The sequence below is a fragment of the Pongo abelii genome, chromosome 1 (assembly GCF_028885655.2).
Source record: "Pongo abelii isolate AG06213 chromosome 1, NHGRI_mPonAbe1-v2.0_pri, whole genome shotgun sequence".
Taxonomy (NCBI): Eukaryota; Metazoa; Chordata; class Mammalia; order Primates; family Hominidae; genus Pongo; species Pongo abelii.
This window is the reverse complement of record NC_071985.2, coordinates 77,733,939-77,759,323: the sequence shown is the minus strand read 5'-3', so window position 1 is coordinate 77,759,323 and position 25,385 is coordinate 77,733,939. Positions and strand designations below refer to the sequence as shown.

Genomic DNA, 25,385 nt, shown 5'->3' with positions numbered 1-25,385 from the left:
TAGCTCAACAAAAGGCAGCAGAAACTTCTGCAGACTTAAATGTCCCTGTCTGACAGCTCTGAAGAGAGCAGTGGTTCTCCCAGCATGATGTTTGAGCTCTGAGAATGGACAGACTGCCTCCTCAAGTGGGTCCATGACCCCCATGTAGCCTAACTGGGAGACACCTCCCAGTAGGGGCCTACTGACACCTCATACAGGCAGGTGCCCCTCTGGGACAAAGATTCCAGAGGAAGGATCAGGCAGCAATATTTGCTGTTCTGCAGCCTCCGCCGGGTGATACCAAGGCAAACAGGGTCTGGAGTGGACCTCCAGCAAACTCCAACAGACCTGCAGCTGAGGGACCTGACTGTTAGAAAGAAAACTAACAAACAGAAAGGAATAGCATCAACATCAATAAAAAGGACATCCACACCAAAACCCCATCTGTAGGTCACCAACATCAAAGACCAAAGGTAGATAAAACCACAAAGCTGGGGAGAAACCAGAGCAGAAAAGCTGAAAATTCTAAAAACCAGAGCACCTTTTCTCCTCCAAAGGATCACAGCTTATCGCCAGCAATGGAACAAAGCTGGACGGAGAATGACTTTGATAAGTTGACAGAAGTAGGCCTCAGAAGGTCGGTAATAACGAACTTCTCCGAGCAAAAGGAGCATGTTCTAACCCATTGCAAGGAAGCTAAAAACCTTGAAAAAACATTAGACAAATGGATAACTAGAATAAACAGTGTAGAGAAGACCTTAAATGACCTGATGGAGCTGAAAACCATGGCACGAGAACTACATGATGTATGCACAAGCTTCAGTAACCAATTCAATCAAGTGGAAGAAAGGGTATCAGTGATGGAAGATCAAATTAATGAAATAAAGCGAGAAGAGAACTTTAGAGAAAAAAGAGTAAAAAGAAATGAACAAAGCCTCAAAGAAATATAGGACTATGTGAAAAGACCAAATCTACATTTGATTGGTGTACCTGAAAGTGATGGGGAGAATGGAACCAGGTTGGAAAACACTCTTCAGGCTATCATCCAGGAAAACTTCCCCAACCTAGCAAGGGAGGCCAACTTTCAAATTCAGAAAATACAGAGAACACCACAAAGATACTCCTCGAGAAGAGCAACCCCAAGACACATAACTGTCAGATTCACCAAAGTTGAAATGAAGGAAAAAATGTTAAGGGCAGCCAGAGAGAAAGGTCGGGTTACCCACAAAGGGAAGCACGTCAGACTAACAGCGGATCTCTCAGCAGAAACCCTACAAGCCAGAAGAGAGTGGGGGCCAATATTCAACATTCTTAAAGAAAAGAATTTTCAACCCAGAATTTCATATCCAGCCAAACTAAGCTTCATAAGTGAAGGAGAAATAAAATCCTTTACAGACAAGCAAATGCTGAGAGATTTTGTCACCACCAGGCCTGCCTTATAAGAGCTCCTGAAGGAAGCACTAAATATGGAAAGGAACAACCGGTACCAGACATTGCAAAAACATGCCAAATTGTAAAGACCATTGATGCTAGGAAGAAACTGCATCAACTAACCAGCAAAATAACCAGCTAACATCATAATGTCAGGATCAGAGTCACACATAACAATATTAACCTTAAATGTAAATGGGCTAAATATCCCAATTAAAAGACACAGACTGGCAAATTGGATAGAGTCAAGACCCATCAGTGTGCTGTATTCAGGAGACCCATCTCACATGTAGAGACACACATAGGCTCAAAGTAAAGGGATGGAGGAAGATCTACCATGCAAAAGGAAAGCAAAATAAAAAAGCAGGAGTTGCAATCCTAGTCTCTGATAAAACAGACTTTAAACCAACAAAGATCAAAAGAGACAAAGAAGGCCATTACATAATGGTAAAGGGATCAATTCAACAAGTAGAGCTAACTATCCTAAATATATATGCACCCAATACAGGAGCACCCAGATTCATAAAGCAAGTCCTTAGAGACCTACAAAGAGACTTAGACTCCCATACAATAATAATGGGAGACTTTTAACACCCCGCTGTCAATATTAGACAGATCAACGAGACAAAAAGTTAACAAGGATATCCAGGAATTGAACTCAGCTCTGCACCAAGCAGACCTAATAGACATCTACAGAACTCTCTACCCCAAATCAAGAGAATACACATTCTTCTCATCACCACATCACACTTATTCCAAAATTGACCACATAGTTGGAAGTAAAGCACTCCTCAGCAAATGTAAAAGAACAGAAATCACAACAAACTGTCTCTCAGACCACAGTGCAATTAAACTAGAACTCAGAATTAAGAAACTCACTCAAAACTGCTCAACTACATGAAACTGAACAACCTGCTCCTGAATGACTACTGGTTAAATAATGAAATGAAGGCAGAAATAAAGATGCTCTTTGAAACCAATGAGAACAAAGACAAAACGTACCAGAATCTCTGGGATGCATTTAAAGCAATGTGTAGAGGGAAATTTATAGCACCAAATGCCCACAAGAGAAAGCAGGAAAGATCAAAAATTGACACCCTAACATCACAATTAAAAGAACTAGAGAAGCAAAAGCAAACAAATTCAAAAGCTAGCAGAAGGCAAGAAATAACTAAGATCAGAGCAGAACTGAAGGAGATAGAGACACAAATACCCTTCAAAAAAATCAGTGAATCCAGGAGCTCGTTTTTTGAAAAGATCAACAAAATTGATAGACCGCTAGCAAGACTAATGAAGAAGAAAAGAGAGAAGAATCAAATAGACACAATAAAAAATGATAAAGGGGATATCATCACCGATCCCACATAAATACAAACTACCATCAGAGAACAGTTCAAACACCTCTACACAAATAAACTAGAAAATCTAGAGGAAATGGATAAATTCCTCGACACATACACCCTCCTAAGACTAAACCAAGAAAAAGTTGAATCTCTGAATAGACCAATAACAGGCTCTGAAATTGAGGCAATAATCAATAGCCTACCAACCAAAAAAAGTCCAGGACCAGACGGATTCACAGCTGAATTCTACTAGAGGTACAAGGAGGAACTGGTACCATTCCTTCTGAAACTATTCTAATCAATAGAAAAAGAGGGAATCCTCCCTAACTCATTTTATGAGGCCAGCATCATCCCGATACCAAAGCCTGGCAGAGACACAACAAAAGAGAATTTTAGACCAATATCCCTAATGAACATCGATGCGAAAATCTTCAATAAAATACTGGCAAACTGAATCCAGCAGTACATCAAAAAGCTTATTCACCACGATCAAGCTGGCTTCACCATGGGATGCAAGCCTGGTTCAACATACACAAATCAATAAACATAATTCATTACATAAATGGAACCAAAGACAAAAACCACATGATTATCTCAATAGATGCAGAAAAGGCCTTTGACTAAATTCAGCAGCCCTTCACGCTAAAAATTCTCAATTAACTAGGTATTGATGGAACGTATCTCAAAATAATAAGAGTTATTTATGACAAACCCACAGCCAGTATCATAGTGAATGGGCAAAAACTGGAAGCATTCCCTTTGAAAACTGGCACAAGACAGGGATGCCCTCTCTCACCACTCCTATTCAACATAGTGTTGGAAGTTCTGGCCAGGGCAGTCAGGCAAGAGAAAGAAGTAAAGGGTTTTCAATTTGGAAAAGAGGAAGTCAAATTGTCCCTGTTTGTAGATGACATGATTGTATATTTAGAAAACCCTATCATCTCAGCCCAAAATCTCCTTAAGCTGATAAGAAACTTCAGCAAAGTCTCAGCATACAAAATCAATGTGCAAAAATCACAAGTATTCTTACACACCAGTAACAGACAAACAGCCAAATCATGAGTGAACTCCCATTCACAATTGCTTCAAAGAGAATAAAATACCTAGGAATCCAACTTACAAGGGATGTGAAGGACCTCTTCAAGGAGAACTACAAACCACTGCTCAACGAAATAAAAGAGGACACAAACAAATGGAAGAACATTCCATGTTCATGGATAGGAAGAATCAATATTGTGAAAACAGCCATACTGCCCAAGGCAATTTATAGATTCAATGCCATCCCCATCAAGCTGCCAATGACTTTCTTCACAGAATTGGAAAAAAACCACTTTAAAGTTCATATGGAACCAAAAAAGAGCCCGCATTGCCAAGACAATCCTAAGCCAAAAGAACAAAGCTGGAGGCATCATGCTACCTGACTTCAAACTATACTACAAGGCTAGAGTAACCAAAACAGCATGGTACTGGTACCAAAACAGAGATATAGACCAATGGAATGGAACAGAGACCTCAGCAATAACACCACACATCTACAACCATCTCTTTGACAAACCTGACCAAAACAAGCAATGGGGAAAGGATTCCCTATTTAATAAATGGTGCTGGGAAAACTGGCTAGCCGTATGTAGAAATCTGAAACTGGATCCCTTCCTTACACCTTATACAAAAATTAATTCAAAATGGATTAAATACTTAAATGTTAGACCTAAAACCATAAAAACCCTAGAAGAAAACCTAGGCAATACTATTCAGGACATAGGCATGGGCAAGGACTTCATATCTAAAACACCAAAAGCAATCGCAACAAAAGCCAAAATTGACAAACGGAAGCTAATTAAACTAAAGAGCTTCTGCACAGCAAAAGAAACTTCCATCAGAGTGAACAGGCAACCTACAGAATGGGAGAAAAATTTTGCAATCTACCCATCTGACAAAGGGCTAATATCCAGAATCTACAAAGAACTTAAACAAATTTACCAGAAAAAAAACCATACAACCCCATCAAAAAGTGGGCAAAGCATATGAACAGATACTTCTCGAAAAGAAAACATTTATACAGACACATGAAAAAATGCTCATCATCACTGGTCATCAGAGAAATGCAAATCAAAAACCACAATGAGATACCATCTTACACCAGTTAGAATGGCGATCAGTAAAGTCAGGAAACAACAGATGCTGGAGAGGTTGTGGAGAAATAGGAATGCTTTGACACTGTTGGTGGGAGTGTAAACTAGTTCAACCATTGTGGAAGACAGTGTGGCGATTCCTCAAGGATCTAGAACTAGAAATACCATTTGACCCAGTGATCCCATTACTGAGTATATACCCAAAGGATCATAAATCACGCTACTATAAAGACACATGCACACGTATGTTTATTGCAGCACTGTTCACAATAGCAAAGACTTGGAACTGACCCAAATGTCCATCAATGATAGACTGGATTAAGAAAATGTGGCACATGAACACTATGGAATACTATGCAGCCATAAAAAAGGATGAGTTCATGTCTTTTGCAGGGACACGCGTGAAGCTGGAAACCATCATTCTGAGCAAATTATCACAGGGACAGAAAACCAAATACCGCATGTTCTCACTCATAGGTGGGAACTGAACAATGGAATACTTGGACACAGGGCGGGGAACATCACACACCAGGGCCTGTCATAGGGTGGGGGCTGGGGGAGGGATAGCATGAGGAGAAATACTTAATGTAAATGATGAGTTATGGGTGCAGCAAACTAACATGGCACATGTATACCTATGTAACAAACCTGCACGCTGTGCACATGTACCCTAGAACTTAAAGTATAATAATAATAATAAAAATCTTAAATAGAAAAAAGAAAAGAAGGTTATCTCTATGCTGTAGAAACTGGATGATTGTTACCATTTTAATTCTTTTCTCTACTTTCCAAATATTTAATAATGGGCATGTATTGCATTTTATGTAATATCAGGAAAAGAAATACAAAAGGAAAATACTGTCCCCGTCATAAATATGCACTTCACTGGCATCTCACCCTATTAAACACTGGTTATCAGTCTTTCCTTTTCACAATTTAATGAGCATTTCTGTTTTGCATCTGGCATTGTCTTTTAGGTTTGTAAGATTATTGCGATGCATCTTAAAGTTTTATGAGCTATTTAGTCATTTAGACTCGTAAAATATCTTCAGAGAATTGATCTAGCTGCTGAGCAATAGCAATTCCTTCCCCACAGCACAAGTTCCAATCAGTTCACACCCAGTGTATAATATTGAATATATATATTCAATATATAATAATATATTATTCAATATATAATAATATATTATATATATAAAAATTTTTGTACTTTTTTTTACTTTTTAATTTTGTAGCAGTACAGATAACTCTGAGCTTTGTAATGTGATTTAAAAAAAAATATTGTAGATACATGTAGAAATTCACTAATTATTTTAAAGTATGAGTTGTTTTTGTTTTCCTCCAGTGACTGTCAGAAACTGTCCATTTGGATTGTCACTTATATCATCATCGTCTACAGCAACATAAAATGACTTTGAATTTGGTTCAAACTAAAAGCATGATTTTTTTTTTTGAACTCCAGGAATGTATACAAAGACTATCGCTTCCTTGAGCTGGCATGTGATTCCCAGGAGGATGTCGACAGCTGGAAGGCATCTCTACTAAGAGCTGGGGTCTATCCTGACAAATCTGTAGTAAGTTGGATATATCTCTTATTTAAAAATTATTATTAGCTATGCTTAAGAAAATATTAATCCTACATACTATAAGCTGGAGAAACTAGTTTTCTTACTGACTTAATTAATTTGTCACACTTTTAGCTGATACTTCGCTTACTCTTTTAATATTTTTTAACAATGCTTTTTCTCTATTAGATTTCTATTTGAAGAGGTTAATCAGTATATTTGTTAACGAAAATGTCCTACTCAGCCATAAAACATATATGCAATCTCAGCCCAAGACAAAGTTTTTTGTTTTATTTCAAAATTTCATTTTTCTCTATATGCTTTTTCATACTTATCATGGTATTAATACAATCAGTATATCATCAATCATAACACCAGCATTTTGACTTGCTTAAAATATACTCATTTTAATAAAAATCTATCCCCTTTCATTATGTCTATATTCCCTGTATCCATAAGTATATCTGTGTGCAAACTCTGTTTAATATCCTCATGAGTGTGAAAGAACAAAAAGAAATATATTGCTATTTCCCTTATCTTTATTAATATGCTTCACGTGTCTTTAAGACACTTCTCTCATTCAAGTTAATAAACAGACCTTTTCTTTGTGTTCTTTGGAAAATGTAATATTACACAGACTAGTCTAAATTTAAACAGAAGTCCCACCCAACATATGTGCACCCACCATTAAACAGACTGCCACTGAGTGGACCTCTCCACTTGCTGCTTCCTCCTGAATATCTAGCTTATCCAGGTTTCTCCCCAGAACTAAAGTACTGAGACTAAGCCTTGGGGATTTAGTTCAGCTTAACTCCTGAGGTGCCTACTTGGCTCTCGATCAATTTATAGGAATGGTCATGCATGAGTTGGGTCCTTTTTAGGTTCAAAATAGGGAGAGAGTCTTTTCAAGAGAAAGTCTGAGATATGGGTGAAACATAGGACAATTAAGTATTTCTAGAGGGGTTTCAGGGCTGACCACATCTCTGGGGTTGTACTAAAATGTAACAGAGTTTCAGGAATACAGGATTGAGGACTTGCACCAAAATGTCATCCTCTCTGCTGTTATTTTAACTCACACATAGACCTCTTTACGCCATTGCATGCTATACTTGTCATCCTATACCTGTCTGGCACCTAAAACAATGAACCTCCCACAATATGCTTTGTGCCCTCCAAATGGAAGTTAAACTAGATGCTTTCCTGTCAATAGCCAGGAGTACAGAAGCATTCATATATGATTTTCATAATTGTTGTCGAGTTGTTCTCCTGTTATACGCGTAGATATTTGCATAGATATGTACCACTCTAAAGACTACATGTGAGAAATCATTAAACATCAGAGTGCCACTTTTACTTTTGTTTTTAACTCTATCACTTATTACTCTTCCCTATCCATTGATGGTAGTGTGTTTAATTTCACAAATGTTCTATATTAAAAATGCACACATACCTAATTTTTTATTAATTCATTCCACACAAACCTTTGGAGCATATGCTTTTTGCCAGCTGCCATTCTAGGCCCTGGTGATACAGAGGTGAACAATAGCAATAAGGTCCTGCCCCCGCTGGAGCAGACATTAAACAAGGGAGTGAATAACGATAATTGTTCACCATTATTTAAGATAGTGATAAGTTCTATAAAATGTTAAGTAAGTTAAAGGGACAGACAGTGAGAATAAGGGGCAGGCAAGCTTTATTTTTGTCAAGGTGATGAGGGAAGGCCTCTTTGAAGAGTTGACATTAGAGCAGGCTCTTCAAAGAAGGGAGGGAGTAAAGGACCTGGAAGTCTGAAGAAGAGTACTCTTGGCAGAAGATAGCAAGTGCAAAACCAAGCTCAGTGTCTTAGAGGAGCAGCAAGGCCAGTGTGTCTGGAACACCGTGAGGGAAGACAAAGGTGGTAGTTGGTTAACAAAGGAAGGGGTCAGGGACCAGGTGATGTAGGCCTTGAAGGATGGGGCGAGCCTTTTGAATTTCATTCTGAGTGAGATGGAAGCCACTACTAGGTTTCAAGTCACTTAGTGACACGATAAGATTTATGTACTTAAAAGCTCATTATGGTTGAGAATGATGAGAGGTAGTAAAGCATGTGAGTTCAAGCATGGGCTGTTGTGTCACACCACTTATATTTACATTCCAGGTGCTTACTTCCAAGCTGTGAGGTCTTGGGCAGGTTACCTAGCCTTTTCACATTTCAAGATTCTCATTTCTGAGATGAAGATAACAGTAGTCTTTTATAGGGCGGTTGATAGGATTAAATGAGACAATGCAGGGAAAGCATTGAACAGGGCAAGTACAAGTAAGCACTATATTTTCATTTATAATTATAATTATTATGATTCTTATTATGAACATTTTCATCAAAACTACTTTCTTTAACAGCTAGGGGAAGGTTGAAATACTGTGAATATTATCATATAGCCCAGTGAGATTATAAATACTTTGTTATTTTCTATCTTCCAAATATGCTTGTATGCTTGGTTATTTATCAATGTGTGTGTGTGTGTGTGTGTGTGTGTGTGTGTGTGTGTGTCTGCCTTAACATGCAACTATAATGTTTGTGAAAATGTTTTGTTAAGTCATGATTTTGTAAATTAAACCTATTTTAAATGCACTAGACAAGTTTGCCATTTAAACAAAAATAATGCTTAGCCAGGCACAGTGGCACACACCTGTGATCCCAGCTACAAGGGAGGCCAGGAGGATTGCTTGAGCCTGGGAGGCCCAGGCTACAGTGTTCATGCCACCACACTCCAGCCTGTGTGAAAGAGTGATACCCTGTCTCTGAAACAAAAACAAAAACTTACAATGAATCTCTTATGAGGGAAAAACTGTCCTAGAAAATCAAAGTTATCCATCTCCCAGTAAACTGGCTGGATTTTTATGTATCTATAGCTCTACATCAAAAAGACAAGGAAATATTTTCTATTTTTAATTAGAATACTCAATTTTAAGCAAATCTCACAACACAATCTATTTTGATTCTTTTTATATCATTTTTATTTGTTTATCAACGCATATTTGGTACAATTGCTTAGAAGATCAAGACAGAGGAATTTTTAGTACATACCAAAAGCAACACAGGAAGTTAAATTTAGCAATGTGCGATGATGTTGCCTTTTCTCAGTTTTTATCATAAACAATATTTGCATTTCTTATGCACCATGTAGTCCTACAGGTCGTATTACATAATTGCTTGAGTTTCAGATATTTAAATGGCAGCTAACTGATGAAATTAACTAGAATGCTTATCTAAAGTTTGTATTTTGTGAACACTCACTTATATTTGGGGGAAGGAAATTATTTTTAGGTAGTTATTCTTAATTTAGAAAGACTTGATGAAGTCAGAATAACCTAATAACAGATGCCTCCATCTGTGTAAATTTTTAGAATGTCTAAGTAGTGTGATTTTGCTTTCATATCAATAAACCATTGAGTCTACAAATCAGTCAGTTGCTACCCTAATAATGAAACATTTATGTGTCATGCATGGACATGAGTCTAAACTTACAAAGTTCTGCTTTCTGCACAAGATACCTCTATTTTGACTGGAAAGAAATCTCTATATAGATCATTTTTAAAAATTGTGTAAGTTTGGCATCATTAGATAAACAGCCATAACCCAAATTTGAGTGAAATGCTGTGTTAGACGGATTTTATTTTCTAGTAAGGTTACATATGCGCACTTTTTAAAATACATTCTCACTATATATTTTTTTCCGTCACGTCCAAGTGATGGAATGGTTTTATGTCACTCATATCAAAATCTTCTGCTCCCCTGTTTCTTTTGTCTCTTAAGTTATTTATCTTGGGGTTTTCTAAAATTTTACTTCTTTCCTTCCCTTCCATCCTCTTTCCTCCCTTCTTTCTTTCCCTTCATCCATCACTATTAAAGTGGACTCTAGAGATTCAAAGATTAAAAAGACGAAATTCCTACTTAATAGGAATTCTAAGCCTAGTGAAAGAGAAAGACACAAATAAATGCTCTACAATATGATAAGATCTACAGTGGATATCTGTATAAAATACAACAGCCCTACTATTTTTCCATATGGATTTTCTAATTACTTTTATTCTCTTTCACCTTTCTGGATCCAAAGCAAAATGTAGAATTTTTGTCTGAGCAGTGGCATCTATGGCTCTAAAATGGAAAGGAGGAGTCCTGGATTCAGGCTACTGACTTATTCTGTGAATTTACACATAACTTCCTTTGAGCCACAGATTTAGCATTCTACCAGTCACCTGATATTTCTGAGCAGCCACAAGATTTTAAAACTATATTTAAATCTGAATTTGGATTTAGCAGAATTTTATTTTTTCCATTTCTATTTTCTATGGTCACTAAATTGAAATTACAACCATTGTAAAATTTGATGTCATTAAATATGTAGGACTTTATCCAGTTTCAAAGTAAAGATGTCTCTAATGTAATTAATTAATAGTTATTTTCACTGATGAGACTGAAATACAATCAATCTGTATTGTGTGTACGTGTGTATCAGTAGTAAGAGGCTACGATTAGACAACTTTTAAAAGATTATTTTATTGACACATGTACGTAAATTTTTCCTACATATGTGATTATAAATAATGTGAATTTGATTAAATATCTAAAGAACATGATATAACAAACAACTGACTTTTCTGGCACAGTTTTGTTGGCTTACAATATTTAAATTATATAAAACATGAAATAATTCCTAATTTAAATTCCTTGAAACATAATGTGTGCCATGGAATGTGGTAGACTTCAAGTCAAATCCACTCACAGTTGGATCCTGAGCCTGCCATTTACTAGCCATGTGGCTCAGGCAACTTACTTAACCTTCCAATTGTTGATTCTTCTCTAAACTCAGAATAATGTCTTCCTCAGAGTGACTTTATAGGATTAAATGAAGGTTCTTCTGCATCACAACTAGTTCAGTGCCTTCAACTGGGTGAATGTGTTCAATGTCTCATAGCATTTATTTATTTATTTATTTATTTATTTATTTATTTATTTATTTATTTTTATTATACTTTAAGTTCTGGGATACATGTGCAGAACGTGCAGGTTTGTTACATAGGTATATGTGTGCCATGGTGATTTGCTGCAACCATCAACCAGTCATCTACATTATGTATTTCTCCTAATGCTATCCCTCCCCTTGCCCCCCAACCCCTGACAGGCCCTGGTGTGTGATATTCCCCTCCCTGTTTACACTGTTGGTGGAAGTGTAAATTAGTTCAACCATTGTGGAATGTAGTGTGGCAACTCCTCAAGGATCTAGAACCAGAAATACTGTTTGACCCAGCAATCCCATTACTAGGCATATACCCAAAGGATTATAAATAATTCTACTATAAAGACACATGCACACGTGTGTTTATTGCAGCACTGTTCACAATAGCAAAGACTTAGGACCAACCCAAATGCCATCAATGATAGACTGGATAAAGAAAATGTAGCACATATACACCATGGAATACTATGCAGCCATAAAAAAGGATGAGTTCATGTCGTTTGCAGGGACATGGATGAAGCTGGAAACCTTCATTCTCAGCAAACTAACACAGCAACAGAAAACCAAACACTGCATGTTCTTACTCATAAGAGGGAGTTGAACAATGATATTTTTATTATTTAAAATCATTGTGTCCATGAAGCTGTAATTCCCAATTAAGTATTACTTCCCTTCTCTTAGGAAACTATCAATGGGATTTGGGTGTGTGAAGGAGAATTTCCCATCTATTGGCTAAGCAAGCCGAGTTGTTTAAAGGGAGATCTGATGCACTCTGGGGGGATAGGCCAGCCTCCATCAGTCAGTCAGGAGTGAGCAGAGAGGCTGTTGGGAGCTGAGAATTCACAAGCCTGCTCTCAGATGCCCGCCTACTGGTAGGAAGTCTGAAACAATGTCCTGGAAACAAATTTGGTGCAAATCCAGTTTTGCATATTTACTAAGTCTGACACCTCAGAGTTTTTAAAGAGGTTTTATTAGCTGTATATATAAGTGGTCTTCCCCTATCATGTATTTTTCTTAACAGATTAAAAATGATGGCAGGAAGTGAATCACCCTGGCACTTCACTATTCCTTCTGAACTCAGGACTGTCCCAGTCATAACTGATGCTTTTAGGTCTGCTTTGCAGATTGAAACCACTTTACAATGAAGTCCTTTTGAAACTTCAGAAATTCCTCTTGGACAAACTCTGAAAGTGAATTTTTCTCTGTGTCAAATAACAGGAGAAAAAGTCTCTGCGTTATTGTAGGAGAAGAATAGGAATGGCCACAGACCTGCATACATATTTATTAAAGTGCTGGTGACCCCTCATATGCATTTTTTCAGCAGTCTAATAATACAAGACTTAAAATGCCTGGTACTTAGCCCCCAACACATAACTTTGGTCTTAGCATTTTCAGCAAAACTTAGAAGAGCTACATGGCCAATTCTGAAGAGTCTTAGTTTTTCTTCAATGAAGTGCTTTCAGGGATCTAAACATAAATTGCTGCCACACAGAGTAGTGAAGGGAATTATAAAGCATTTACATTTCACCATTCATGACTGTTATGCCTCTCTCAGAATAGACAGTTGGGAAATGATTGAATGAAACAAGAAATGGCCAAGCCACACCACGTCCTCCGCTTGTGTGTTTCTTGTATTTAAGGATTAAGGCCTCCTACCCTGTGACATCATTGTTGCCACTACAAACAGAACCATCTGCCATCGAGTGGGGAAGCCAGTCATTCCCTAATGTGCAAAAATACTTGGTTGAACTCCTGAAATTTATTTGGTAGATCAAAAGCTGCACTGCTGTGGAATGCAATAAACTCCATCTGTCTGAGGTATTTTCAGCAATATTGCACTAATTTGGAGAACCAGGGTCCCATTATTCTCTAAAATAAGACTTTTATTCCCGGTAAAATTTCCAGTGGGGATCTTTATTGCCTTATTGAACAGTTGGCATCATTTTTAAAAAGGACTCTTTTTTTCCCTTCATTTATTCTTATGCCATTATTTATGTCTCAGATAAGCCAGTGTGTTAACGGTTATATCATGGCAACCCATAATGCCAAGAAACTTCTCTTCATTATTTTATCAGTGTCTTTAAATTTATGTTTTCTTTATTAAATATGATGGTCCCTGGATTAGGCATTTCCCTAGAGTCACGAATTGGCATTGTTTTCCAGAAAACACACTCTCCTGGGATCATTACCTTTCCGCTCTCCAGAAAATATCTGTATATATTATTTCCCCCTCCACATCCTCAACTTAAAACTAAATGCCAGATCTGCAGCCAGACCTGTGACTCCGCCCTGTTCTAGGTCTCCACAGATGCACACACTTTACTCACAGCTCTCTTCCACCCTATGTCTCAGTGAGAAATTCCTTCTGGGCCCCTTGTGAGAAGAGTTCAGATCTGTTCCCGGCCCATATCCCATCACGTCTCCCCCACAGGATCTGACCTTGTGAGGACTCGGGCTGCCCCGGGAGTAATGAATCACCGTCTTATTTTTTTAGGCCATATGTGAGTTAAATTGTTTGATATAAATCATACTCTTGCAGCTCAGGGTTGAAACAGGAGAGCCATTTGCCCTGCCGCCTGCTGCTGGTGGTTCTGTGTCTTTACCCAGAGTGTCGCTTTTAGAAATGACTACATTTTTGTGACTAACCTTTCCAGACCCATTTCTTGAGTGTGGACTTGTGTTTGTTTTGGCAGCATCCCCACTATACAGTCCTTGCTTCCCATGCCAACCTAAGGCAAAACTCATAATTTACAAAATAAAGCAATGGTCCAGATGGAGGTCGTAACTTGGTCTGCTTACCCTGTCTCCCCAGAACCACCCACTCCTTTCCTCTGCTCTCTTTTCCTTCTTTTTTTTTTTTTTCCACCTTCTTTGAAACCAAGGATGCAGTGTTTGTTTAAAAATGCACTGGCTGATGAAATTTTCCACTGCTTGGCATGTTGGAGGAGGAGCTGTCAGGAAAGGGCAAGCCGGCACACAAAATGCTCTGCCTTTCATGCTAACAGTTCACTTATTACTGATTCAAACCAATTCTTTCTGGCCACATTCCCATACCCCAAGTATTCCAAATAGAAAGAAAGGGGGGAACTGTCATAAGTTTCTGCTGTTATAAATGTATGATTTCATGTAACCTATGTGGATTCTCTGACTTGTCCATGAGCTCTGGATGCTGTATGTGTATGTATGAGATGTCAGTGAATAGTTAAATCATTTGTTTTGATTTCGCTCTAGCAAGAAAAACCTCATCATTTTATTTTTTTTAATATCCAGAAAAAGTAGAAGAAAAAAACCCTCATAATTTTAAAATAAATTACTGTTTAACATATTTCTCTTTCTTTTCCTTGCGGCTACATGCATAGGGGAACAACAAAGTAAGTTATTTGTCCTCTTGCAGCTCTTCTGTCCCCCCAGCCCCTGCTCCGCTCCTGCATGTCTTGACAAGAGTGTTCCTGTGCATGCTGGAATGACTGTCATCTGTTACAGTGCACGAATTATATGGGGTGTGCAAATTTGGGGGAAAATGTGCATTTGCACTACCATAATGGCTGTTCTGTTTTGACTTTTGGGAAGGGAAGCATTCTATCCTTCAGGGTTTAATGGCTAGTTCAGAGAGGTTGACATTATAAGGAAAGAGCTCCCACATTAAAAGAAAAGATTTTGAAGATTTAATAATGAGGACTCTTCTGCAGAAAGGGTACAGCAATTGGCTGAAATTCAGTGCAGCTGAAGTTTTTGACTAAAAATCAAACCTCTTATGTTAATGTGCAGTTATAAAAACCCCAAACTAGAGTCTTAAATAGCAGTATGGCTGGCTTTGTTGATGAAACTGAACTAGATCAGTGTTCTGGCTTTGAAGGTGCCTTAAAATGGATGGAGGAGGGTGGGGTCAACATTTCACTTGGCTTCTGTGCCCTTGATGTCTTCCAGCTGGATGGAAGCAGAAGGGTGTGGGGAATGCAGGGGGTGGCCGAAATGTGTATGATAGCTTTGTGAAACCAGGCAACACACAGGAATGGTGGAAATTATTTTAATGTTGTTGTTATAATAGATCAATGAGCAATTTAATAGTTCATAGCATTGCTAGTTTGTTTAAATTTTAATTCAACTTTTCCAAAAGATTAGAACTATTTCTCACTTATATTAGAAATATAATAGTAATGTAGTTTGAGAAGATAGTCTTATGTTTAGTTGGGAGATTTGTTTTCTTATTTTTTCTATGGAGATATATTAGTGCTTCATCCTACCAGGTGGCCCACTTAAAATGGGCCTCATTGAATACAATAAGAATTGAAAAGAATCTGTTATATAAGAGTTGGCCGGCATATTCAAACCAGCTGGAAATCATCAAAATTTCTGTTCATAAGCCATACATATAGAATGTAAAACAAATGTGGGAAATCTTTTGCAGTTTAATTTGATGGAATGTGCTATTATGGAATCAGTTGACATACATGGTTGGTATTGAAAATGTGTCACTTTATAAATTTATATCTTGATATAACTGCTTATAACCCAAGTAATAATATTTAATAAAGTATTACCAGAAAAGCACAAGACAGGCATTTGTGAAGGAGTAAAGAGGTGAACTCAGCCGACTTACAGTATGATTTTTGAAAACAGCAGGTAACTTTTGAAATTGATTAAAGATTTCTTCCACAAAGTAATAGCTAATATTTATAACTAATTCTACCACTCTTTGAAAAGACATTTGGAAAAAATATAAAAACCAATATTTTTAGTTCTTATACCATAAAATATACTTCAATTATTGAATACTACGTATGTCGAATCCTGGTCACTTGCATTGCACTGAGTCTCTGTATGAAATTTCTTGTACTGCATTTCTTATTTGCAAGCAAAACAAAACAAAACTTTAAAAAGTACCCTGGACTAATTGTGAGTGTGCTAACAGGGAGCCTGTGCATGCTGAAGACCAGGGAGCCAGCTACTGACATTCTCGGGGAGGTGCTAACTCTCAGACCACTCAAGAAGCATTTAGGATTTGTCTCTTTCACTAGTGGATTCACCAATGAGTTAAGAACATTTGTAAAATTCACTCCCCACACACACACCAAAAAGAAACCCGCTTCTCCTTACCCGAAGCCATCCATTTGTTGTGTCCTATTTGATTAAGTTCTTCTGGATCCAAAAGATATTCAGTTTAATACAGTTTACTGATTTTCAAGTCACTAAGTACAATGAGAAAATTCAAAAATTTAAAATTACGTCTCACTAAGGGTTTCCCTAGGATGATGCAGAAGGCTCTTCAGGGTCTCCAGCTGCCCTCGGTCACCATCTGTATCTGAACACTTGTGCATGTGCTGTGAGGACAGCTTTGGGTGCTGCTTAGAGGGCGAGTGTTAGTTGAAGAGTAACAAAGTTGCAAGTACTTACTGTTTTGATTTCGAATTAAGGAGTGAGCACTTTGGAGGTGCTGGTATTTATTGCCCCATTCCTTATTTTTAATTGTTTGTTATGAATAAGTGATAGTTTGTGGAAAATATAATGCTTATGCTTTTTAAATATGATCATTATACTGACCATAGACTCTGACATAAAAAAAAAAAAAACCTCCTCCTCAAATCACAAACAGCACATCTGCATGTTATTTTCCTGTAGCTTAGAATTTCAGTATAAATGGAAAATACTGGAATACAAGCTGTGCTGTCTCCGGAGTATAGATCTGGATTCTTCAAAAGGAGAATATGAGATTCCTTTTTTCCTCCCATGCTGGAATGCTTGTTCTGAGTTGTCCCCAAGGCAACATACCTGAATTGTTGCCTGCCATATACGTGAGCCAGCTGTAAAGTGTGACTCATTTTAGACTTGCAAAGGCTTATTGTTTATCTAGTGCATGGCATTTTATTATATATGCTATTAACCAGACTCTAAAGAAAATGAAGTCTGCTCAAATTAATGTTTCCTTAGATGAGCAGGACAGATTCATCTTTCCACATACATTAAGTGTAGTGCACACACATGTGCACACATACATATAACCTGTGGTATATGAAACAATCCTGCTATTTGTTTTCTCAATGACAGCCAAATTGATCTGCTTCATCCATCTTTAGACTATATTTAAAGTTTGGGAGCTAATCCTCTAAACTCCAAGAAAACTAACTTCTACAATAGATGTGCATTTAGATTCACATTATGAATGCATGATGGAACAAAACATCAAGGTTCACATTCTTCCTGCACAATCATATGTATGTTGTTATTTCTCCTTGAAAAGCAAATTTTTCTTTTGTGAGGAGATCACAGTTGCTCAGGAAAAATTTTCCTTCCAGGCCTGTTCCTTATTTTTCCCTTTGAAAATGTTTTCGTGTTGGCATAGTGATTTCCTAAATTGCTCAGGGTAGAGTCTATCTCCTCCTAAGATGGGTTTCCCTGGACCACAGATTCCAAGTCAATGTCTTCATTAGAAAGACCAGAATTCAGGACACCCTGAGTCAGTTCTGGGAATGTGAACAAATATATACAGAAACAGGGAGGTTATTTGTTTTTTAAACTTGTTTCTTGAGTACAAATGTAAATCAGAATGTTATTTTCAGAATGGAGGCCTTAGGTAAAAAATTAGTCTTCATGTTGTGTCTTAGACAGAAGCCATTTGATTTCCTTTTTGAATGTGATGGCTTCTCTTGGTGGACAATTTTAGAAATTTCACAGACTTTTAATTTAATTTTTTATTAAATACTTGGCGTTTCAGTTAAATATTTTTGATATTAAATTAGGCAAGTTAAAGGTAGAGAAAATCTTAACATGTAAGGAATATAAATATACCAAAAGCCCTAAAAGTTTTTAACGATGTTGGTATAGATACACAAATGAAAACTAAAATGAATCCTAGATTCAGAAATCAATGCTTCAAAAAGTTTTAGGTTACAAGGAAAAGCCACATGTAACCTCGTGCCTTATGAATCTTTTGTTGCTTTTAAAAAAGAAATTTATAATCACTTAACCTTAGTATTGTTAAACTAAAGGACTCTTATATTTTCCCCCACAGAATTTAAGGCTGACTGTATTGCTTAGAGAGAAGGATCATTTTAAAGGAGAAATAGAACAGAAACATGCTAAAACAGAATTTTAAAATTGCTAATTAAATTCTAGTTAGGTTAAAAGCAAAAATTTTATACATATTGCAGGGCCTTGATATTTAAGAAAAGAAGAATGAAAGGAAAATCAGATGAATAACTGTTTTTACAACATTTAAGAAACACTTTGTCTAGTGATTTCCTAACACGTTCAGCAAGGCCAGTGGACAAGGTCAGCCTTCATTCGTGGGAAAAGTGGTTATCACTGGGAGTGATTATTTTGGTGATCTGTTGGATTCTAGCACTCATGTGCAAAGATGAAATTTACCAAGTCAAATGGCACCAAAGTATATATATTGAAGAGCAAAGATATTAAATCCATATTAATTAGTTATGCCTCTTTACACCAAGCCCTCAACTCCTAAATTATTGTCCTTGGTCGTATGTGAGAGAATATAGCCACTGAAAACTCGTCCTCACAATGTGAAAATGTCTTTCTGATGATGCGTGTTATAATCATGGTGAATGAAAGGAGCAGAGAGTACAGTGTCATAATGTACATTTTCTTTGTATTATATTAAATGCATGACCAAAAGTCAGAACACTCTAAGCAATTTAGATATGGTCAGCTCAATTATTTTATTTCAATAATGTGTGTGCTTTCCCTGATTTTCTTAGAAAACTTTAGCCAATACATGCCCTGGGGTCTAACGAACACCGCCCCCCCCCAACCCTGGTTGACTAAATTTATGCATAACCCAATAAGGACATCATTAGAGTTAAAAGAAAGGATGAACATTCCCTAGCCTCAAACTGTTATTTTAGTTCCATGTGAATATAAAAAAAAATTGTCTGTCAATCATTGCATCACCAGTAAACCTTTGCTTCTGTTTTTGGCAAATCAGCCTTAAAAGAGCATTGTTAAAGCCTTATTTTTGAATCCCCTCACTTTAATAGTAAACTGTTGGGAGAAGGGACAGTTTAATCGAGGGTAGAAAACTTCTAGAAGCAAATTGGAATCTATATTATGTTCCCAAATTTATTGATCATGCTAAATAGACTCTATAGAGAAGCAAGAATTGATCTGCTGCTGCTTAGAAAGCTTATAGTAGATTATAATACAGGGATCTCTTAAGGGTCATTAGGGCTTGTTTATATATTTTTATTTTCTCTTTTGGGTCGAAAATGAAGTGACCTCTCTAGTTAATAGGAAATAATGTTTAGGACTTCATAGCTATTTCAAGATATTTGCTCTCACATATTGTAGTGTACACATCCCAATATTGTAGACATCTCCTTTCTGCATGCTTCATGATATTTTTAATGGAACTGGTTTAACACTGCTCCAAAACAAGAGTCATTCATACCTGTTTTGAAAGCATGATATCTGGATAATGAAAATGTGGCACATATACACCATGGAATACTATGCAGCCATAAAAAAGAATAAGATCATGTCCTTCACAGCAACATGGATGGAGCTGGAGGCCATTATTCTAAGTGAATTAATGCAGTAACAGAAAACCAAATACCAAATACCAAATACCACAGGTTCTTACTTGTAAGTGGGAGCTGAACATTAAGATCACATGGACACAAAGAAGGGAGCAACAGATGCCGGGGCCTACTTGAGAGTGGAGTGTGAGAGGAGGGAGAGGATCAAAAAATTTCCTATCAGGTACTATGGTTATTACCTGGGTGATGAAATAATCTGCACACCAAACCCTGTGACATGCAATTAACCTATGTAACAAACCTGCATATCTACCCCCTGAACCTAAAATAAAAGTTAAACAAAAAGAAAACATTTTATCATAAAGTATGATTTTATTCATTTATTTATTTATTTACTTTTAGAGACAGGGTCTCGCTATGTTTCCCAGGCTGGTCTTGGACTCCTGGGCTCAAGCAATCCTCCTGCCTCAGCCTCCCAAAGTGCTGGGATTACAGGTGTGACTCATCATGCCTGGCTGATTTTAAAAGTTACCTTGTGATAAGCATTGTTTTGAAATTTAAACCCTTACAGAGTATTTCTATTAAAAAGTAAGAATTTGGTTTTTTGTTTTTAATGTTAATGTGGTTATGGTACTGTATGGTAAAGTCATTAGAATCATTGCAGTAGGGAGGGTTTTAAAGCCTTCTATCTATCTTTGGCAGATCAACTGAGCAAAAACCAAGATAAAAAAGGATGTGAATGGTATAAAAACTAAGTGAGATTCAAAAGATATATATGTGCCTATTTAAAGGATATATGAATATTGAATGTCTGGTAAAATACAGAAAACTAGAGCTGTATAGAAAATTTTAAATGTAAAAACCTATCTATTTACAAGTGAAAAAATACATTCCAAAATAGATCCAATGGAAATTAGTATTTAACTTACAGACTATTTGGAATATAATAATAGTGAAAACACTATACAGGATATAACCAATACTATACAAAGAGAAAAATTAATTTGAAAATGAATTATTTGTTTAATGGAAGTCAATAAAATTAGAAGATTGGAAAGAGAGCAACTGCAACCTGATGAAAGAAAGAAATTTATTAAGTAAAAATTGATGAATTAGAAAATAGCAAAAGAAAAACAAGAAAGCTTAAACTACATACAAATTTAAAGCTTTTGTATGAGACAGTAGAGTTAAAAGGCAAAAGACAAACTAGTAAAATACTTGAAGTATATATGACAAAGGATTAAATATTCCCAAAATAGAATTATCCCTATTCAGTTTATTTAAAAAGCTAAAACAAAAAAGCAAAACAAACAAAGAACACTACCTACTAGGGAAAAAGGAAGGGGGCCAAATCAATAGAGCATTTAGAAGCTCTCCCAGCCCCTGCAAAAGGACTAATTAATATATGACAAAAAGGTTCAATTTCACTAGGAACCAAGAAGTGTAAATTAAAACAGCCAGCCAGACATCATGATTGGGCTTTCAGATTAGGAGATAGGAGAAAGAAGTTCTTGTGATAGGTCGTAACGAGGAAGCCATCCTCCTTGTGTACCACACATGTTGCCGACTCTGCATGTAGCCTCCCTGGAGGCCAGCTTGAGAATCTGCATTAAATGCCTTGGTTAGGCGCAAACCTTATGGCTCAGCAATTCCACTCTTAAAAGTTTATTTTTATCAAATGATTCCATAATTGTGCAACGAAATTTGTTCAAAGATGATTTTGAAACATTGTTCATAATTACCAGTGTTTTAAAACAGCATCAATATCCATCATAGAAAATTGGTTGAATAGAGTATGGTATATTAATTCAACAAAATGCTATGAAGCAAAGCATTTTTATCTTTAAAAATATAAAGATATATATAGAGAGAAATTTTCATGATTAACAAAACATTGTGCATGCCATAGGTAGCATAATTCCATTTTACTTAAAAAATTTTACATAGGATGAGATATATACATATATGTTTGCACACAGAAACTACCTATTGTATACTATGCTCACTACCAGGGTACAAAATACCCATGTAACAAACCTGCACATGTACCCCATGTATCTAAAATAAAAGTTGAAATTTTAAAAATAAAGAAAGAAATTCTGGTACTGAATTTACACCAAAATTTTAACAGCATGGGCAATATTAATTTGTGGTCCTGTGTTGTTTTCTCATTTTTATGTGATAACCATCCTTTGTGTAACTTTCAAAAAAAGGTTTTGAAATACACAAAAAAATGAAAAAGAGGAAGATACTTAAATAGAGGATGGTGAGAAAGAAATAAAAGTATAAAATGGTGAAAACAGAATATCTAGGAGGAGAAATATGTACCATAAAAGAAATAGATTAAACTTTACAAGAAAATAGATTAACTTTTATATGAATGTCAAAGATACGTGTGGAAATTAACTTTAAAGTGGAAACTAAGCATCTGAGACTCTACAAGCTTGACATAATTATGTAATCATGTTTATTATGATTATTTTTGTTGTGATTATACAGATTTTGTTACCTCTTTTCCCTTTACTCTGCCTGTGCAAATATGTTATTTTCCTCACTGAATTGCTTATTGTTGAAGGACTATATTAGGAGTCTCCAAATGCTCATATTCCCTCATTCATTGCCTATTGCTTTCAATAGTATCTTTGTTTCAAATGCTTAAATTCCATGAGATGAAGCCTCCCCATCTTCCTGGACCAATTGTTCTTCCTTAAATTCCAGTTTCCTACCTGTCAGCGCTGTTGCCTACTATGACTGTGTTGTGTGTAATGTACAAATAATGTATACTGTCTAAGGATTATCAGTGAGCCATTTCAGACCTAATTTCTGGCTCTTGATTTTTCTGCTGTTTTAAAAATCTCATTGAGGTTTAAAGATAACATATAATATTAGGCTAGCAGAATAATTATGTAAAATTTAAATTTAAAAGGCAACTCATTTGCCTTGAACCCATTTATTTATATAATTAAATGTATACTCTTAATGTTGAAAAAGCAGGATGACAATTGAAATACCAAGATCAGAATTAGAGTCCCACTAAGAAATGCTCCCTTTAGGAAAAACAATTTCTTTTGGTTTCAGCCATGAGCAGCACTTAGTATACATTTGCTAGGCACCCCACCAGACACCTCCAGTGAAACAAGAGCAGAAAGGCTTAGACGTATAAAGTGTCTGGTTCCTATGTAGTATATTTAAGCACAAACAGATTAAGGCTGATGGCAGTAAAAGCCAGTGACTTAATCTGACTCTAAAGAATAAACAGAGTTTAGAAAGAAATTAAAATTGAAGAGAACATTTTGAATACATATGACAGAAAAAAGTTACTATTTTATTATTGTCAAAGTTTGATGAGTTCTTACAAATTAATAAAGAAGAAACAGGGAAGTGGTGTTTAGGTGGAAAGTCAGAAGGCTGCTGTGTCAGTTCAGGGGAGAGATGATGACGGCTTGGGTTAGGGTCACAGCAGTGGAAATAGTGAGAAGCAGTTGGATCCAGGGTATATTTTGTAGAGCCAATCTTTTGAATTACTGATGGATTTGATATGAAAAAATGAGAGAAAGGGCAAAATCAAAAAAAAATCTTATTGGGTCTTAGACAATGGGTACATTTTAGTGCCATTTAATAATGTAAGGAAACGAGAAGGTGGAATGGAACATTTAGTTTTAACCATGCTAAAGTTTGAGATGCCTAGTACACATGAGTTTCTAGTCAGGATAGAGTAAGTTATAATGCTGTAACAAACAACTCCTCAAATCTCAGTAGCTTCAAACTACAAGATTTATTTCTTGCTCAAGCTGCATATTCATCTGAACATTCATCATCAAGTTGGCTGGGGCTCTTCATTTTTTACTTTTTTCTGGAGATGGAGTCTCACTCTGTCACTGAGGCTGCAGTGCAGTAGCGTGATTTCAGCTCACTGCAACCTCTGCCTTCTGAGGTAAAGCAATTCTCCTGCCTCAGCATCCTGAGTAGCTGGGACTACAGGTGCATGCTGCCACATCCGGCTAATGTTTTGTATTTTAGTACAGATGGGGTTTCACTGTGTTGTCCAGGCTGGTCTCGAACTCCTGAGCTCAGGCAATCACCCGCCTTGGCCTCCCAAAGTGCTAGGATTATAGGCATGAGCCACCATGCCCGGCCAGCTGGGGCTTTTCTCTTTGTTGTTCTCACTGCAGGACCCAGGCCAGTAGGATTATTGCCTATCACTATGGCAGCCAAAATGAATGAGTAGAGAATCACACACTGGCTATTAATGCTTCACACTGTAAGTAACAAGTTATTTCCACACTCCTTTCATTGTCTAAGGCAAGCCACATGGTTACACCTAAATTCAAATGGACAGGAAGTACAGTCCTGCTAAGTGTCTTGAAGGAGAACCAGATATTTGGATGACTCTCTCACTATCCAAATGGCGACATCTTCTAGGCAGTTACATATGTAAATCTAGAGTTCAGGGAAGATGTTTGCAGACAGAGATTTAGAAGTTGTTAGGTATTTAAAATCTTGGCACCTAGGAAGAAAGTGCAGAAACCAAAAACAGAGAGCTGAGGACAAAATATCTATCCTTTAAAAATATATTAGAAGAGGAGAAACCAGCAAAATAGACTGAAAAAGAACAGGAGTGTGTGTGTATGTGTGGTGTGTACAAGTGTTTCTGTATTTATATGAGCATATAAACAGGCATAAAAATGGGTTTGAAGAATTAAGGATTCTTGTGAATTTTTTAGACATTGATTTGTTAATTTATTTGTTACTGCATTCATGTATTATTAACTTGAAATCTAATAAGTTAAGACAAAATTATTACACTAAAACTGTGTGTGGGAAGGTGGAGGGGGAGCAGTAACATTTAAATAGACTGAACAAGTGAGTATAAGGCACTTGTAGGAAGCTAGAAGACCAGGTGAGCATATGCCTAGACCCAGTTAGTAATGATTATAATTGCACAGAAGCCATACACCTGCATATTAAAATTAAGCAATCTGAATAGATGGAGCAGGCAGACAAATATCCCAGAACAAAACCCAAAATAAGTCACTTATTTAGGACCCTATTTTTTAAAGAAACTATAAGCAAAGAGAACTAGCATATTTTAACTTAAAACTGTAGTTGTTTCTAAAGCATTTTCATTTTGTTTGTCATGCCTCAACTTGATGCATATTATCTTAATCCAGAAGTAAAAAGGAATTTTTTAAATTATTGGAATATGAAGAATCTAGTAAACAAAGTTGTAAAAAGAAAACAATAATATTTAAATAAGGGTTTAGAAAATATATTCAGTTGCATCCCAACTAACTGAGTTATCCCTAAAATAGAAAAGGCTAATATTATTTAGGGATATCTAATTGTGAAACAAAAGGATATTAAAGACCAGCTTTGCATAATGACAACACACATTCTCCAACATAAAATATTATTGACTATGAATTGAAGAAAAGTTCTGATT

At 36.5% G+C, this 25,385-nt stretch overlaps 1 protein-coding gene across 8 annotated transcripts in view; it reads left to right on the top strand.

The window, feature by feature from the left end:
* DNM3 (dynamin 3) overlaps positions 1–25,385 on the top strand; it is a 577,169-nt gene that overhangs the window by 468,251 nt on the left and 83,533 nt on the right. For all 8 annotated transcript variants that reach the window (XM_024249216.3, XM_024249215.3, XM_054525302.2 and 5 more), the window contains one exon: positions 6,348–6,459. In XM_024249216.3, coding sequence (XP_024104984.2) covers positions 6,348–6,459 — 112 coding nt within the window. The remainder of the gene's footprint in view (positions 1–6,347; positions 6,460–25,385) is intronic.